Source organism: Apteryx rowi, unplaced genomic scaffold (genome assembly GCF_003343035.1).
Source record: "Apteryx rowi isolate R43461 unplaced genomic scaffold, aptRow1 scaffold_28, whole genome shotgun sequence".
In the NCBI taxonomy this organism is placed as follows: domain Eukaryota; kingdom Metazoa; phylum Chordata; class Aves; order Apterygiformes; family Apterygidae; genus Apteryx; species Apteryx rowi.
In genome coordinates this window covers 2,008,424-2,027,464 of record NW_020449196.1, presented here as the reverse complement: position 1 = coordinate 2,027,464, position 19,041 = coordinate 2,008,424, and the positions used below count along the sequence as shown (strand labels likewise).

At 39.5% G+C, this 19,041-nt stretch overlaps 1 protein-coding gene across 2 annotated transcripts in view; it reads left to right on the top strand.

Annotated features, from left to right (window-relative positions):
• FTO (FTO, alpha-ketoglutarate dependent dioxygenase) overlaps positions 1 to 9,250 on the top strand; it is a 270,893-nt gene extending 261,643 nt beyond the window's left edge. For both annotated transcript variants that reach the window (XM_026068864.1, XM_026068857.1), the window contains 2 exons: positions 1,521 to 1,658; positions 4,390 to 9,250. In XM_026068864.1, coding sequence (XP_025924649.1) covers positions 1,521 to 1,658; positions 4,390 to 4,399 — 148 coding nt within the window. In that variant the 3' untranslated portion in view covers positions 4,400 to 9,250. The remainder of the gene's footprint in view (positions 1 to 1,520; positions 1,659 to 4,389) is intronic.
• Positions 9,251 to 19,041: the final 9,791 nt, after the last annotated feature.

The following is a 19,041-nucleotide window of genomic DNA, read 5'->3' as shown; positions in this document are numbered from 1 at the left end:
GTTTAATATTTATGCTAAGAGGATTGTCACAAGTAGCTTCTGTTCCTTTAATTCTTGTTTTAAATAAATAATGAGAACATTTAAACACATTACTCTTCTCAGGGCCCTGAGGTCGGCTAATCTTATTATTTATGAAGTGATGTGCTACATAATAGTACTTAGTGCATGTTAACAGATGCTATTATCAGGGGCTGATGTGGAGAGCTGAAGATATATTGGAATGTTATGTGTTAATACTGTCCTTGTAGCGTAATGTACGATGGATTGAGTGCCCAGGATGCTGGTGCGACAATTAACCGCACACCAACATGGGTGTAAAGCTGAAGTATGTTTTCTCCTGGGTATTACACTGCCATTAATAATTCCCAAGAGAAGAAGACATCTTTCATTTAGGAACAGTTTCTTCCAGAAGGCCAACAGTGTAGACAAGGAAGTTGCATGTGTCAATACTTTAGAGTTCATTTACAGAGGAGAAAGACTCCTGTGATATATGTTCCAAACAAATTTATAATTGTTACAACAATTACATGCTTTATAGAAAATAATTTTTAAAAGATGTCTAACGAGATAAAACAATATATTTCTACAGTTAGATTATCTTCTTGAGCAACTACATTGACCTGCAGTATATACAAAAATTATAAAGCTTAGCATTTTTCTTTGTCTTGTCCCTTTGCTAACATTTACTAATTAATCAGCAACATGCAAATTGTTTGAGGGGAGGGGAAAGGAGAGGGAGAGAAACCCTCCTTGAACTGTGACAAATCTTTTGATGCAGCATGCTATGTTACAACCTAATCTTAAGAAATATGATGGTTGCCACTTATAAAACTTTCCTCTGCAGGCTGCAGTTTAGTTGAATATTATAATTAGGCTTCACTAGTATTGATGAATAATCCATTTAATAAAAAACACTGTAATTTAAACATTTTCTCTGGGGACTAACGTACACTAACCTTTTAATTTAATTTTATTGAAGTTTTGCCCACCTATTCATCATTGGAAGTTGTTATTAACCTCCATTTCCATTTATCTTTATAGAATTTTCTCTTTTTATATTGCCTTTTTCAGAGCTAAGCAGGTTGATACACTTGTAAATCTCCAGAATCTACAAAGCTAGTCTGGCTTCTTTAATATTGTTTAATCTATCCCCTCTGACCTTAATGCAGTAAATTCAGTTTAATCTTTCTCAATAATCTAGTAATACATTGGAAACCCGCAAACATGTAAATCTGATAATGGTTTAATCACATACTTTAAATAACAGCTGAGATAATGAAAAAATAATTCACCATATAAAGATACACTAACTGAGTTTTCTCTGTGATTGGCTTTTTGAGAAATCCCTGTAGAAAATACAAAGCTTATAGCAGAAACCAAAGCAACTTCACTGTAAATGAACAACCCATTTCCTCAGAATATGTGGTCATTCTTTTAATGCACAAATGTATCCTCACCGAATATTCAGTTTCTTGATATACCTTTACTTAAGTAGTTCTTCTGCTTTCCTTTCTTTTCAGATGCCAGTCACAAGCAGCAGAGAGCTTGCCAGAAGACCAGAAACCAGAATGCCATCCCTTCTGGGTAGATGATGACAGTAATATGCCTCTGCCGTATGATCTTGAAGCAGTAATTGCTAATCTACAAAGTCTTGCTCAGTAGGTAGCATAATAGGTGACCTTCCAGCCTAAAATTATTAATGCTCATCATTTGGAAAGAAGTCTTTTAGTTAGAGTGATCTGTATGATTCCTCAGTTGTATGTTGTTTTATGTGTCAATTCAAATTTTTGCTTTTACCAGCCTCCACACAGTCTTTAACCTTAGTTACTGTCTCACAATAAAAAAAGACCGGGCCCCATACCTACAAAAGCAGGTGGATTTTAAGACTTGAAGTCCAGAACACCAGCCTAGGTTCTCTCCTCCTCCCCTCTAATTCCCATCAACCCTAGCACCCATGGATATATAGGTTTCCACAAGCTCCCTTGACATCTGAATTTCAGCTTTTGTGAGTGCCTGGAACTGCCAGTGGCTTGGCAGGTTTCAGCAATGCAAGGCAGAGGCATCCTTCACTTGCCCCTAATGAGAGGCCGTTGGAGTGAGTTTGGAGTGAGCCTGCTGGACATCTCCAGGGTGGAGCTGTGCACACAGTATAGTGACATCTTTGTTCAGTAGTTTAGACACAGCTGGAGGAGATGGTGGAGAACATCCCTTATGCTGTGGCTCCTTGTTAGAGCATTTGTTCAGATGACAAACTCCTGGTGGAGTGTCCTGACATGGATCCTGGGGTATCCCAAAGCAGTATTCCCTAACATTCTGGACAGGACCCATGAGCACTTGGCAGTCATCAAATAAAATGCATTCAGAGTCCTTGGGCAGGCAAGGGTCAGAATCTGCCTCTGCCTCTTCCTTAGGAGTACCTTGACTTGCATCTGAGAGTCATCCTCTCTCTCACTGTGTTTTTTTGGTCATGGTGAGTGAGTGGTATGTTTCGTATTTTGTAAGAAATCTCTACTAACTAATCTACTTAAAGGATTTTGCAGGCCATGAACACAGTGCTGACTGTACTAAGCCAGCCTCTCATGGCACCTCTCATCTCAAAGTGTGAAACAGTCCCAAGTACATGTGCAAAATGACATGACATTGAGTGTGTAGGACATCTGACATGTCCAGTCTGGATGTTGGACAAGCCAGGCTGCAGCTTAGTCTCATCACTGGGTATTTTTTACATGGCTGTACAATATTATTCAGAATGACTGACAATGCTAGTATTGATGTCTGGGTCTTAAAAACCCTTTTCAAACTAGAAACCTGATACCTGGACCCCCAAGGGCACTTACCCTAGAAAGGGTGCTCTTGCGCCAGAGCAGCTTGCAGTCTGTCTTTTCGGGCACTTCTAGGAAATTGGAGGATGTGGATTTAGACCTTCTCAGAATGAGAGCATATAAGCCCTGTCTCCCATTTGTGGGGTGACGCTCTAACTGATGCATAATCACATCCACCTTCCTTTTAGAAGAATAGAGTGATCCATCCTTTATGTCTCACAGAGGTGACTTAGTCCCCCAACTTTAAGAGACATTTCCAGTGTGAATCTTATCTCCTGGGCTCCCTGGAGCTCAGAATTAGGTTCCTAAGCCTTACTTGGTTCTGCCTGTTGCGAATCCTTCCTGAGGCCAGGTCTCCCAATGTGTTAGCTAGGGAGCTAATGGACCTAAGTGAGGGTTTTCATTTTGGGTGTCGGGCCCCCTGGCAAATTAGGTTTAAGGTCTGTGATATTGGGCATTGCAGCATCTATGTTGATTTAGCCATGAGTACAAAATCAGAAGACTGTGAGAAATGAAGTTGCTTGAGATCTTTTTTGTAATAACATTCTATAAAAAGAACAATTCTATGCTGCACTGTACAGAGGCACTCCTGAATGAGAGAGGGATTTTTCATTTCATTAAGTTGTTATTCTAACTTCAACTGGTATATGCCTTTTCCGTTGTGATAAAAAGCAGAAGAAAATTATATTATAGTGAAACAGCACTCAGTCTGAATTACCACTACAAAAAAACCTTAAGATTCAGCGCTCGACGTTGCCACCAAGAAATGGAATACGCCTCCTGTGTTAATCTTCTGTTTAAAATCACTGTCGAGGCTAGGCTTACCCAGAGTATACCAGTATACTCTATTGGCAAAACATTCTGTGTGCGGAGGAGGCTTGTACTGCCGAAACTGTATTTTTGACAGTGTAACATATGCCAGACCTCCCTGGACCAAATAAGCTGTGCCAGCAAAATTCAGTTTTACTGGTATAAAACCGTGTCCACACCTACCAGCTACTGCCAGGACAATTACATCAAGTAGAGATTGTACCTCTTAACACCTTTGACATAGCTATGGCAGCAAAAAGATGAAGACCTGGCTCAAATATATTCATTATATTCCTGGACTTTTGCTAAAGCTGTCAGCCACCCTTTAGAATGTAAAGCATCTTTAAAGAACAAGTTATTATTTAAATTAGGTTTCATTATGTCATAACCTTGATCCCCACAATTTAGCTGTTGTATCTTGTGCCACAATTTTCTTAATATTTTGAAAGAATGCTATATTATGGACATAGCTTTTCTTTTCCTGCACTAGCTAAGGCTGGCTTTACCAGTGGGCAAATGGCATATATTTGGATTAATGCCACACTAAATACTGTTTACTTTGGAGATCACTTAGAGAAAAGCTAGCTGAAGATGTGGGAATTTGCTTTTGAAAAATGCAGTTCTCACAGAAACAGATATTACTTTGGAAATGAGCAAGATGAATTCAAACAAGTTAATGATGTAACACTGTTGACATAGGGTTTGAGGGGATTGTTTGTTTATGCTGTTACCTTATGATTATTTTGTGTTTAATTAGGCGCTGGTAGAAACCATTGGGATCACAATATTGAAATGAATCCAACAGCCATGAAGAGTAGAGAAGGCACATCAGTGTTCTAGTTTGCAGCTGAAGTAGAAGCACAGCTATTAAAGAATGATTGGCAAAAAATTATTTCCAGCAGTAGTGAAAAAATACTGTTTTTTCTCTTGTATTAGGAGATTGGGAGCAGCAATAATAGAATGTTTAGAAATACATGCCTGTGTATGCTGAGGATTTAAGCCAGTGAATTAACTGAACTTGTACCACCAGCCTCAGTGCAGTAAGATAGCACTCATTGAAGCCATGGACAGCAATGGCATAGACTCAAGCAAATGAAAACCTTTGGAATGGGTAAGACCTAAGATTCACTGGCAAAATACCAATAATCGAGTGGTTAAAGAGGATTAATGCTCTGTGCTGTGTTCCAGTCTCACATCATCTAAATCAGTGTAATTTGATTGAATTCAGGGGGAAAACAGCAGTGTAAGAAGGTTTCATTTCTCCAAAGCCCACAGGAGTTGAAGGCATTAGTAAGGTTGATGCAACTGTATGAAACATGTAGTAGTGCCAAAGGTACCCCAAGAGAAGAACATCATTACAGGTAAATATCTGTAAAAGAAAACTGAGTAATCAAGTGTAATTATTGCTGTGTTTGAGGTATTTACTAGAAACAGACAAATACTTCAAAGTTTTATTTCATTTAAATAATTATAATTTAGCTCATGTTGCAATGATCCCTTAGCAATCCACTCATATTCCAGCATTAAATACCCACTACCATTTTGGATGAGCTAAAAAACATTCTTAACACAGCCTCTAATGGATGCTCTATGTATAGCAACTGTTTGCTGAGTCTGGATACTCTGGATGCCTGAGGACCAAGGTCAGGTTGTTTCAGGGAAGAGAGGGAAGCACAAATTAACTTCTAACATTAGATTTGGTGATTCTTTTCAAATGGTGAAGTTCACGACTTTGCTTACATTTACTTTTCATCAGCCGTGAAAGAATTAAGGTAAAACAGTTCACTCGCATGTGTGTGTCAGGTTAAATGGATTACAGAAGATACAGATCTGTTTGCTTGTCTGCACTTGCCTTTAGACAATATTCATCAATTTTACAAAAGCTACTGACTAAACATGGAACCAATACAAATGAAATGCTCAAGGCAGGGGCTTTCTTTAAAAAATCTGATACAGAGTTGGTTTACACTGATAGAAAGAAAATGTTGGCAGAAAACGAAAACCTTTTATTGTTTTTGTAGTTTGGGGGATGAAAGGTAAAGGCCATTTTTAAGTATTTGATAGAAAACTGCTGTGTTATGCCATGTAAATTAGAAAAGTTTTCATAATGCTTTATTCATATCTCTGCATATGAAAATATTTTATCTTGTAGTTTCTTTCTTGTTGTTAAAAGGTTAAGTAAATACAAAATACTAATCCCAGTACAGTAGATTTTAAAGGCATCATTCTTATGCTCTGAGCTTTACAAAAGAGTCTTATTATCTAAAGTGTAAAAAAGAATGCCTTGAGTAATTACCTACTGGAAAACATCCAGGATGGGTAACATGCAGCATAATAAATATCCAACTTAGTTATCTTATTATCATCCAGAAATAGTTTTTAGTTTCACTGGTAATGAAGTGATTTACTTAACAAGATGTCCTTTCAAATCACGCTAGATTTCTTAATGCTGCAGGACAGATTCAGGGATTCCAGTGCCATCACAACAGCAAAAAAGGAACAAAAAAATACCAAAATCCATCTCAAAATGTAGCTGAAAGAATCGGGCATGTTAACAGTGGGCATTGCTCATGTCTCAGTTACTGTAGTGCTATCCCATTAGCCCAAATTCCAGTGCCTGACACAGGTTTAATGTAACAGAGATGAAACTAGCCCAGAAGCTGATGTGTAAGGCGGGATGAGAGGAGGGGAGCAGACACAAGATGCCAGGGATGTGGTTTCTCAAGGCCACAACTTTATTAACTTAAGTCATATGGGAATCATCGAGCAGTAACTTGTACAGTGCAGGTCATGCCCTCTGCCTTAATTGTTACCACCTGGTGCAAAGTTAATGTTAGCTCCCTAACCCCCCTTTTCGCCCCCGACAGCTGGTCCCCAGCTTTTTGCTGGGAGCTGACCACTGTCTTCTTGTGCCAAGGTTAAGGCATCAGGAAAAGCCGCTGTTCCGCTGTAACAACAGGCATGAGAAAGCCCGGTCCCCATTTCCCGCCTCCTCCCTCCGCCTCTGTCCTCCCAGACCTCAGTGGACCGGGCCACTCAACATCTGTTTCGTGTTGAGGTTCAAGTTGTTGCAGCTCATCTTTTGAACTATCCCACCAGGCCTGTGAGCTGCTATGGAGAAGGTTCAGACAAACAGACAAAACACTCTGTTCACAGTGAGATTCCTTGTCCTAACCGAGACAGCTGGTGCGCTCCCCACAGCGGGCTGCAGAGCTCAGCCCTACGCTCATAGAGCTGTTAGCCAGGTAGTGGGAAAACCATCGGGTGAAAAGGTTGATGCTCAATGTCTCTGAGGCCTCCCAACCTGCCCAGTTTTGACTGTCACTGTGCCACAACTGTGAGAGCAGAGGCAATCCGTAATGGAAACCTGTTATTTTCTCTTTCCAGTCCAAACTGAGACTCATCCCATTTTGCTGGGCTTGCATCTTAATTTACATTCATCTTTCCTTTTCACATTAAACTGGGGCACTCATGAAATAAGAGAAGATAATTTGTACATTTGTAAAAACCCTGTACTTACTGAGGCTGCAGAATTGGCTGAATAGCATGTCAAATGGAAGCCAACAAATAATTGATAAACTGATTGCGTTAAAATGCTGGTGTTGGGTGTGAGCACTTCACACACAACATGAAAACTTGCCTACACATCTATGGTTTCTTGCTCGTTGCTTTGGACATAGCACTCGTAATTCAAAAGGTAGGAAAGGACATACTATTCTACAGTTTATATCCTGTAATACCCCGCTGGTTTTACAGTGCTTGTCCATGATGAATCAGAATTTGGTCACAAATGTTGCTCTCCTCCCCCTCCGTATCTTCAAATACTTGCTTTCATGCCAACACATCTTGGTCTGATTAGTCCCCTTGATTAGAGGCTAAAGTAAGAAGTCAGGTGTATAGGATTCCCATTATCCTTTATTTCAGTGTTCTAAGAACAGGTCAGATAGAGTTATTTCAGTGAAAATGTGAACAATCAACTTCTGTTTACCATTAACCTTCAGTTTTCTTTTCTTAAAATCAAATCAGGGTTTAGTAAGCAGTTATTTTCATACATGTCCCTTGATCAGTGGAACAATCTGTCAGAAGCCATTAAAGCCTCTATTAGGTTGAATTGCATTCAAAGCTAAGCTATCCAATCATTTAAAGGGCTGTGATGATTGTTTTTAATATAGTATACATTTATTTCTCTCTCTGAGTAGTAAGATAACTTTGAAACTAAGCATGTATGACTAGGGGTTTTTTACTATCCCACAAGTCCTGAGAAGCTTGATTTCGTGTGGAAGGTAGATGTCTACATGAAAAATGAATGCAGTGAAATCCCCTGTATATTTTCAGAAGTTTTTCGTCAGATTTTTCCAATTTTATTGTATCCATCAAGATGTAGTGTATATGGAATGGGAAGAAATTTTCCAAGTCCTTTCCTCGAAAATTTCACTGAAAAATTTACCAACTAGTTCTGCTAATATTTTAAAGTGACTTTTTATCTTCAAATCTCAGGATGCTTTACACAGAGCAACTGAGGTAGAGGGCAAAAGTGCAGCTGTGTGCTGAATGCTAACTCTGCAGCAGAGCAAATGTAATGCTCCGTCGCTGCTCTGTCTCAGTTACTTCCAGTTAATCAGCTCAGTTTACAGATTAAAGATGCTCTCATAGAACTTTTTTTCTCCAAAATAGACTGGGATCTGATCATGTAACTGGAATCTGTCCTCCTCATATAATGCATAATATATAAAATACAACATATATAATATACAATTGATATGTTTTAATTTTATGAAAATATACAGCATTTTAGTATAATTTTGTTATATACAATTATTATATAATTATCTAATAGAGGTGTTATAGAGATCTTTCAGGCCTTCTAATGTTTGATTAAACTTTCCAGTGAATGTTTTAGTCACATTCCAAGTCCCCGTGCCCTCAATGGGCAAAGGTAAATTTTATTAGAACTGTTAAATTATTCTATGGAGAATATGCAGAAAAGAATATGCACACGCTTTTAGCTGTGTTTTAAATATGTTCACTGCACAGTCCCACAAGGTCGTGTAACTGCTGTACTAGGAAGCTCTTAAGAAAATACCCTGTGGGTATTTGGGTGCTATTTATCAAGGTGAAGATATATTGCTGGAACACACGGGAATGTTTGTTGTGCACCTGTTAGCACTTTTTGTCTGGTACCTATTTTGTCGTCTGGTAGTACTTTACTGCGAGAACTACTTCTCTAGTTATTTTGCTGAACATCCTAATAATTTATTACCCAAACACTATCAAAGCATTCCACAATTCTTTCATTGCTGTTCTCTCCCTTCTGTCCACTGATGCCCTTTCTTTCCCATTTGTGCCATTATTAACAGTAATTTTAGTAATAAGTTGTGTTCTCTGTTAGGCTGACATGGCTTCAAAGCAAGAAAACCTAAAAATTATGTGTAAGATAGCATGCTCTCATATTTTCCAACCAATTTAATAGGACTTTTTTGCTACTTGCTTACTTGCTACTGCTACTTGTAATTTTTATTAAGGACTATTTATATAGCACTGTGAGATGCACTGTGATATTTGAGTTTATGTATTATGTATTTGCTAATTTGCTCAGATTTATAAAATAAACCACTTAAAGAATCTATTTGTCTATCGTTTGTCCTCCAGAAGGTGTTAGCTCTTATCTTCAGTGTGTGGTTGTTGCAGTGAATGGAAGAAGAAGATGGGGTAAGAGGAGTGTGCTTTTCACACCATCTAACTTCAGGTGCCTAGATGAAGGAATTAATTTCTTAAGTTTCCTATATGCTTAATAGTGAGAGGTAAGCTCTCCAAAGCAGCAAACTCAAAGGTGCTCTGAATCTTCTCTTCAGTGCAGTGTCTCTGTACCTTAACTGTAGCGCAAGCCAAAGTTAGGTGACGTTGTTATCCTCATTTGCCTGTGCTGACAATTTAATGATGGTTAAGTAGTTAAAAGAGATAATGGGGAATTTGTTGTTATTATTGAAGGTAATGGAATTAAATTGTGATTATATTGCAGGTGTTCTAGTAAGGCAGATTAATTTCTGTTACTTTGGTAAGATTAGTTTCTGTTATTTTGGTAAGAGTCATACCATAAATAAAACGGTCATACCATAAAGAGTCATACCATAAAAACAATTAACTTTTACCCCTGTAATAGTGCTTCCCTCAGTGCAAGTTTATGGCTCTACTGCTAGGTTTAGGAGATATTCTCCTGGCTATGCAAGCTCGCACTTCCCATATTCAACTAGTGACCATGTGACCACTAGTAACTCAGTGCCTAACAGCACTGCAGAAAGCATTTTGCATATATAAACTGCATTTTCTATAAGCTTTTTGCAGAAGAGTTTGCAGTAGAGTTTGCAGTTTAAAACATGTAGTTATATTAAGTAAGGCAACCTCAAAGAAATGTGTCTTGCACGTGGAGAGAAAGGTGGTGAAATTTGTGAAGTCTGTTGTTTCTGGGGAATTTCATTTCCGTTTTATCTTCCACTCACAGTAGCTTTTTGTGGAGGGGTCTACTGTGTCAAAAGAATGGGGTATTCCTCGGTTGCCTTCGTCTCAGAGCTGCAGATAGCCTAAAGTCTAAGCCTACCCCAGACTCAGACCACAGGGCAAGCCAATACTCTAAATTTTATTAGATATTCTGTAGAATGCTGTTGTAGAGTACAGCAGACAGATTTGATGTGCACGTGCCCATGTTGCTGAGATGCACTGCAGCGTTGTGTATTACTTGGAGTTGCCTTAATGCCAAAGGCTGTGTGCCCAGCTATTCTGCATTGCTAGATTCCAGCCAAGAGGTGACGAAAGCACGAATAACAGAGGCCAGGTCACTGCTTGCCGGGATGGAACAGAGTCTAATTCTTAGCCAAAAAGAGTTGGAGAGCGTTATTCACAAATTCTCCAGCTTAGAGTCAGCAAGACATTCAAGAGCTAAGAAATCTGATTTCTCAGCCTAGAACATTCTTTCCTTGCCTTTAAGAAAAGCTTAATTGACTTAACCAAAAAAAGTGAGTGTATGAGCAACTGCAGGAAGGCCCGTCTGAGAAACCAGTATTATTGTGAAACATATTTAACATATATTACATTTATCTAGCAATACCAAGCCACATTTCCCTGGGATCTAGATTTCCTTAAGCTGTTCCTTTTTTCTGGCTGTCTCAGAGCCAAAGATTCCCTAGAATTTCCTGTCTCTTAACTTTTTATAAAAATGGGTAAAACACACAGCACTCACAACCTTTCAAAAAAGGTACAACTAACAGGAGGCCTTTTGGGGGGGTATACGAGCACAAGGAGACTTCACTGCTCTTCACTCAGGGGTAAGCATCTTATGGGGTAAGGCACTCTTTCAATCTCTTCACTCAAGAACAGCTTGTCTTAAATGAAGCAGAGACTAATCAGGATGCCTCCTCTGCACGGGTGGCTAAGGAGGGCCAGGTACTCATGCTGCAACAGGGTTGAAACAAACTGATAGTTGCTGCATCCGATGTATTTTGATGCCATGGGAGAAATGTGTCCTGCAGAAAAGTAAAACTGAAAACTTGCCTCTGGAATGCAGTTGCTTGCAAAGCCCCTCATGYAGGCCAGCCCCCAGTGGCAAAATGCAGTTCCCCATACTGAGAGTCAGGGAGAAAGCAGAAAAGTTTCATTCCAAATTCTGGGGATACATCRTGGTTTTTGTTGAATAAGTGAGAAGGAAAGTCTGTCACCACAAGGAGAACCCCTCTGCACTGCACCAGTTAGTATCACCTGATTAAGCATTGCATGTTGCATTTGGAATTTTACTCTAATTCCATCCTTTCTGCAGAAAAGCTGTCATAAAAACCTAAGTCCTCTTTGGGGAGAGGGACTTGTAGTTGTCCTTTCATCATAGATGGCAGGACCCCCAACATAACATTTATCACCCTACAGATGAGAGTTTGCCACCAGGGGTGTACACTCAGCTATAGCTAAGAGATATTCTCCTTTTCCTTCAGTGCAAGTCTTATGTTTCTGAACTAAAAGGTCTGAAGTTATATTCCTGAAGTTGCAGATGTGCAATTCATCTGTCAGTCAATGTCTTTATTTTGCTATAGTACATTCATAACTAGAAGTGTTTTTATTAAGCAATTTTTACTATATTTTCTTTTTTATTCCAAGATCATTCAAATTAAAGAACCAACATCACAAAATAAAAGAATTGAATTGACTTTGTGAACAGGTAAAAAGAAATGGAGAAAGTTTGTAAAACTTTGGACTCTTCCTATTACTCTGGGTACTTGTTTTTTCAGTGAGTGAAGAGGGTGATTTGAGAGTTTGCATCTGAATCATCTTATATCTTATCAAAGATAACATATATGCAAGTTCCAGTCTGATCTATATTACATCCTCCATGGTTACTTATATTCTGAACAATTATATTTTATTTCATTGGGTATGAGTGAAATTTGTTGTGTAATGCATCCACCGTAAGTACCACTAAAATTTTGGAACAATGGCACTTCATAAATTAGGCTACTGTTATGATCCTATTCCTAGTTGCATCTTAGTTATTAGCCTGAAAATAAAGAACACTGTTTTAAAAGCCTTCATATTTTCTGTTTACAGGGATTTTACTAACATCTAATAAATTTAATGACCTCTAATAACAAGAGGAAGTGAAATCCTACTTAGCAAATTCGTAGCTTTTCAATGCATCTTGTGGCTTTATGGCATTTCAAACCTTAGGAATGTAAAAGCTGTTTAAGGAGCTGTTGCTGGGTTCAACTAGCTGCAGAAACCGTTAAGTTATTTTTGTTTCCCTTTTATTGCTTAACCTCTGGGGCCTAACTCCAGCTACCTGATAAAGCAGTCGTTCAGGAACTTTAAACCTTACAAGCTTTGACTTGATAGACATAGAACAAGGTCTTGTATTAAACATACATTTTAAAAACATAATTTCAAATCTGGAAATTGATTGTGGTTTGACCTACTTGTTTTGAAGAGCTCACTGTTTCTTAGTTTCTTTCCTTTGCTGATATTAGATCTTATTATTCTTTTACCAGAACTCCCAGCTGGTAGAAGAAAAATCAATATAGTGCAAAGCTTGTGCAGCAGCACTTTAATTTCACTTTCACTAGTGCACATGCTAGCAGCTCACCTGCCCTACAACTCACCAGCACAATTAGCTAAGACTAAATTATGACATTACCACTCTTAAAGGTTACAAACTCTTGTATTATTTCAGCTTCCAGTACTCTCAAAGGGCCAGCATCAAACATGCATGAAACGACCTGGGAACAGAGCAGTCTTTTAAAAAAATTCCATATTACAAACTAATTTTTTGGTATGTGCCAATATGTACTAAATATGTATGGTTTTTAGATCATGCAGTTTCTTTCCAATACTGATTTTTAAACAAAGTATATGTCCAAAGTAACACTTTTCAAGCTTTTTTTTCTGCAAACCCTTAAATTCACTCATTTCAATCACCTTTTGGGCATACTGTCCTCTCAACTGCCTATCGCAATGTGCATTTGGCACTTGCCCATATCGTACAGAACTGCATGCAAAGGTATCTCCGAGGATGCACCCGTTCCAGACACCAGAGCCCTAGCTAGCTCCTCTTGGCTTGAGGCTGCTCCAAGGTCTGTAGTTCAAATGCACGTCTGCCCAGGTAATGGGGTCAGCACGTCTTCCTCCCATAATGGATTGGTTCTCTCTCAATAAAGTGCTGCTACAAGAAATTGAGAGAGGATCCATCCTTAAATAAGACTTGATACAGCCCAAGAGAATGACAATTGCAGTTTTTACTAACACTACTCCTAATTTTATAGGAATACTTTATAGGAAATATTATATATAGGACATACTTTATAGGAAATAGAGGATGATGGAGTAATCAGGGAGCTTTTTTAGTGTTGTAGTGACCAGTACATGTCTGTGCTGTGGAAAAGTTTTGTGAGTGGGAAAATGAAGCTCCCATGGGCAGCTCTTCCACTGGAGACAGTGAGATCTGTCCACATGAGGGTCACCTCAGTGAAGTCAGAGTTATTTTCCTCTTGTGCTAAGAGCAGCTGGGATGGCAATAGACAGTTTGTTATCCAGCAGGTAAAAATTGCAAGAGGCACCCCTGGAGCTTACATATATTTGCATATCAGATGCAGGGGTGCTTTGTTTGCCCTTCTGAGGTTACTGATTCCCAGAAAGGACAAGGCATCCCAGAATATCAGCCCATTTATTCTTAAATTCGAAGTCTGATTTCCATATCAGGTCAGTGGCAGAAATATAAATTGGACACATGGGCAGTACCTGAGAACTCAGCTGTCTCTGGCCACTTATTTCTCAATTTTGTGTTTCCAGCCACGCCACATGCCAGCTTTCCATGGAAGATGGAACAGTAAGCTGTCCAGTTGTTGCTCCTTGCTTAACTAACATCAAACGTCCCTTTTGGATGTGCAGGACTCTTGCATAATACTGCTGGCCCGGACTCCTGCCGTAGCACTGCTTTGTCAGCAGCAGTTGCACAGCGGTGCCACAAACCCTTCAGAGCCGTGGCTGCAGCCCGGCCGCTCTCGCCTGCCTGCTCTTGCCCAGCGTGGGAGGCCGGGCAGGCCTCCCGGTTACCCTTTCTTCCTCTCGCCTTGTTTGTCTTTCATATGCCTCTGCACTCCCTGCTTGCCTCCGCTACATCTGCACGATGCTGCCTGCTAGGCGTCCTAATAGATCCTTGTTCTGTTTCCTCAAAGAAACATAATTCAGTTTTGTGTAGTTTGTGCTTATAATGACGGCTGTCTTTTGAGATTGCTGGTTAGACTCACCTCTGTCCTCCCTTCTGAGTCCAGCAGTTTGACTTGTCCCCAGACATACTCTGGGTAATATCTACTCACTTTAGGTGTGTCAGTGGCCTCTCCTATTTTCCCCTTCATTGACTATTAACTTAAACTAGAATATTTTCAGACTAGGCTTGTGGAAGGCGCAGTGTAGAGCCGGGCAGCGTTGGGAAGGAGGTGCCGGTAAGGCTGCGTAGGCGGGCATCACTGCTTTGGCCGTGTTGCTGGGATGTTCGATTTACGGTGGTTTGTCACCAGACTAGGAGTGCGTATGAAAAGATACTTCAACATTATGGCTCTTGTTGTGAAATGATTTGACAAAATGTGGAATGTTGAACTATAGGTAATATTTGAGGGTTTTTTCTCCCTGAGAGCAAGCACGCAGTTCGTTATTAATGGTTAATGAGAAGGAAGAAGAAAATCTCACTAGTTGTACATGCAAGATTTGCACTGGGCAGTCAAGGAAGGAGTTAAATGTGTAATGATCTAATGCACACATAAAAGGGGTCCAAAGAGCTGCACGAGCAGATGAACGATATGTGGCTCTTTTACCTGCTGAGAAACCCAAAACAAAACAAAAAGGTGTTGATTTAAAAACAATTCTGAGCTAGAATTTTAACACACCTCTACAGTACCGCCCACCTTTCTGCCAGTCTGCCAGTGTTTCTGCCATTTGTATCCAAGTTATAGAACATAACCCCTCTGTTCCCTTCAGTATTGCCAGTAGTAAGTTGTACTGAGGTAACAGTATTTACTTATCTAAAGCAAAACTCTCAATAGTACCTACTTGAACAGTATATCTGTAATTACTAAAACAGTATGTAATTCCTTCCTAATGCTTATTTACTATACATACCTTTCAGAACCTCATAGGATAAAAGATAAAAAAAAAACAAACACAGGCTCCTGTAGTGTAAATATATCCCAGTGTTAAGGAGCAATGAAAATATATTTGGTGAAATGTCATGCAGTATTTTCTATTATTTAGAAAGAATGTACATCATTATTTTACAGAGAAGTAAAATATGTAAAAACATTTCTATGCAGTTCTTTTCTAAAGCTAACACAGAACCTTTTTTTCTTTTTTTTTTAAGCAACCATTTAATAAAGTCTGACACTTAGTAGCAATGTTTTGAAATAATTTTTGCTGCTCTGCCAGCAGTTGGCTTTGCTGTGAATCTCTAAAGACAAATCCATCTACAGTGAATCTAGCAAAATTCAGCTCCGTGTTGTATGTCAGGGTTGAGGACTACTTGTCAGCTCTGGCACTGTCAGATTTTATCTTTAAATATGACAGGCAATTTGTTCAGGGAGCACTTCTGAATGACAAGATATAGTGGTGTTGTAAAACATGGCACCTGTGTGGTATGCCCTGCCTTTGTGGACATCAGAGGCTATTGTTTCCTTTGCTATTAGACAGCCACAGTCACACAATAAGGTGTGTAAAATGTTCACAGAAACCTTTTAAATAGAGTAGCAGGAAAGTAGATACCCTCCAGTCATTTAAGTCAGGCCATTTATCATTTTATCTTATAAAACACAACATTCACTAAAATACAGTGTTAAGAGAAAATCAAATGCTCCTCTGAGCAACATTGGTGAAAGCCCAGGATTTGAACCAAGCTGTAATAAAAGGGGTTATCTTTAAAGTGCCGTGCAATAGAAAAATTAGGATTTTACCTTCTTCACAATCAGATCGGTAGCGAGAGTCATTCAAAGGGCTGTTGTTGACATGTGGAATGAATAAAGTTCTGCTGAAATATCTGTTGTTTACTGCAGTGGGGCTTCCTGGAATGGGGCAATAAGAAGGGCTGATGAAGCATTAATGCAGTTAAAATGTTTGGTTTAAAAATAAATAAATAAAAGGTCATCAGGGATAATGTTCTTACAGTAAAAAACAGATATAACTAGCAGAATTGAGCTGATGACATACTGTGGGTATGCCAATGCTGAAGTCAATAAAGGGTTTTTCCACACTGCAAGAGCAACATTATCATGGTCATGGTAAGTAGAGTCTTCTTAGAACATGATTAAAAAACTGAGTGAAAATCTGATACCACAAAGGCATCCTGTGCAAGCATATCGCGGTATGTCTGTCTTTGAACCACACTAATGTTCTTGCCCAGCTGATAGCAAGCAACGGCAATATTGTGGGGGAGGTGGGAGGGAGTCCAATAGTTCTTTTTTAAAAGGAAAAAAGTCCCTTTAGACTCTTTTGTTTTGGTGTGTTTTTGTGTTAGCTGAGAAGTGGCCAAGGTATTGTCCACTGAGTGACTTCTGCTCCTGAAAGTGCGCGTATCGGCAAGAGCTATGCCCTGTCTCCTCCACCCGAGCTGCCGTCGTGCTTACCCTTTGCACACATGAGCCAATCTGGTCCCAAACCCAACCCTTCAAAACCTGTACCACTCCACGTGTCCCTGGTTGTCCTTGTTTAGACAAGGGGACCTGCTTTAAAGGCAGGGTGAGAAGAGCCAGGCCTTTTCTTAGGGATAAAGGAACATATTTTAACTGTGCTGTACATTGTAGTTGCACTTAGTGGCCAGTCAGGGACCAGGGCTTTTTTGGATCTGTGCTATGGGGAGTCTGGATTAAGGCAGTTCATGTGTAGATCCAAGAAGAAGGAAAGTATCATAAAATAGGGTTTTAATTTATGGTAATACTGTGATCATATCATATCTGTATCCTGTTCTCAGTTGGAAGGCATGCAATATTTGATATTTTACTTAAAACTTCAAGTCCTGGAAATGATTCTGTAAGAATGCTGTTTTAGCTTTCCTATCGGAAGCAAATATCTAAGCTTCCTGTTTACACCTAAATGGGAACTAAGTGAACTTTGCAAAGTCAAACACCAGATGGTAAATACAAAGATCCCAATTTAAAAATGTATATTGGAAATAAAACTACAATATTCATTGTTGCAGGCCTGCCCCATTAATAGCTTTTAGAAGCAGTAGTACTTGGTGTGCATGTGGCTTTATCATAGCAGCTTGAACAAAAAATGTAAACATAACACAAGGAAATGGGCAATGGGATGCATCAGTAGTAAAGAAGATGCAGCATATGTACAATTGGATCCCTTTTTGGAAGGATTTTGCATGGCTTAAATATACTTTTGTGTTTCTTATTCTGAATAAAAGCAAGGTGCTGCCTTCTCACTTAGATGTAGTTTAAAGGAAATTCTGGAGATGAAGAAGAGAGGCAGCCTATTCTGTTTCCTTTGTGAGAGGCAAAACTATTCCAGTCACATTCACTCTTAGTGTAATTTCACTGGCTTCTGTAGAATAATATGATACATAAACTGTTTAAAATAGCATAATTGTGTTCAGATTTTTAAGAATTCCCCTCAGATGTTTTTATCTGGTTCCCTTTGACATTCAAGGTTATCATCATTTAAGGACCACTGCTTTGGGCAGGTGTCTCATTATGGGGAAAAACTGTAAACTCATCTTCTCTAAGTTAAGATCTTTTGACAATTAGGTCGATATCCTAAGATGGTTTCCATAATCAATGGAAAGCAAGAGGCAGCTCCAAGGGTTTAGTCATTCTACCTATCTTTGATATTTGTTTCAGGATAGAATGAGCCATCTGAAGAAGCCGATCCCTTCCCGTTGTCTTTAGGAGAGCTTAGGTAACTCACTTCTATAACTTTCAGATAGTTAAATTTGGCTGAGAAAAATACCATCTTTAGTCACCTAAGTCCCTTGACTTTCCCTTAGACCTAGAAGCCTAGATTGCCAAGATGTTTTTGAGGAATGTTTGCCTCCTCTGTATGCCACAAGCACTTGACCGTCTGTGATATGTTAACTTCATAATGGAATCTAATTCAAAGGGCTTTTAAAAACAAGGAGAAAGATTTTATTGTAACTAATAGTGATGGATGATTGGTATGGTCACACAGAGCAACATAAATCTTTGTGCCTTGCCCAATGCTAAAAAGCAGACAAACTCAATAGCTCAGGGAACTCATGTACTTAAGCATAGGAGAGTCATACAGGGAAAGGTTTTTAGACCTTACCTCCATTAGAAGGGCAGATAAACACTCAGTGAAGTAATTTTGCCTGCCCGTCATTGAATAATGTGCTCTGAAATGAAGTACTGCACTGCAGTTCCCCTCCTCAAGTGAGCAGCCTTGCCAACAATTTTAGAGAGAACGTAATCAGAAAGCAGAGAAGCCCTGAAACGTTAATGAGGGAACTGCATCCTTCAGAATTAACTGTGCCACATATTAGAAGCAGCTATATGTAATTATCAGTGATCTACCTGCTGGCTTTCATTATTAATTAGATATAAAATACTAAATGTATCATGCAAGCACTGTGTATTTACTGGGGTCTATTTTGTGCAGTTGCATAATGAGTTTTGGGGTTAAGGAGTGGGAGAGGGTTTTTCCAAGCTGGCAGTTGCACATCTGGACTGTGGCATGTCAGGGGCAGGCAGGGTAGCACCGCCGGCGCCGTGACTGCGGTGCACGACTGTGCTCTCTCCAGGGTGCTGCCGGGCCAAGGCCTTCGCCTCCGCCAGGCCTCCGGAGCGCATTCCTGCCAGGATGTATCCGGAGGGAGCTGCTCCATCCCTCCGGAACACACTTCTCCCAGGGTGTATCCAGAGGGAGCTGCTCC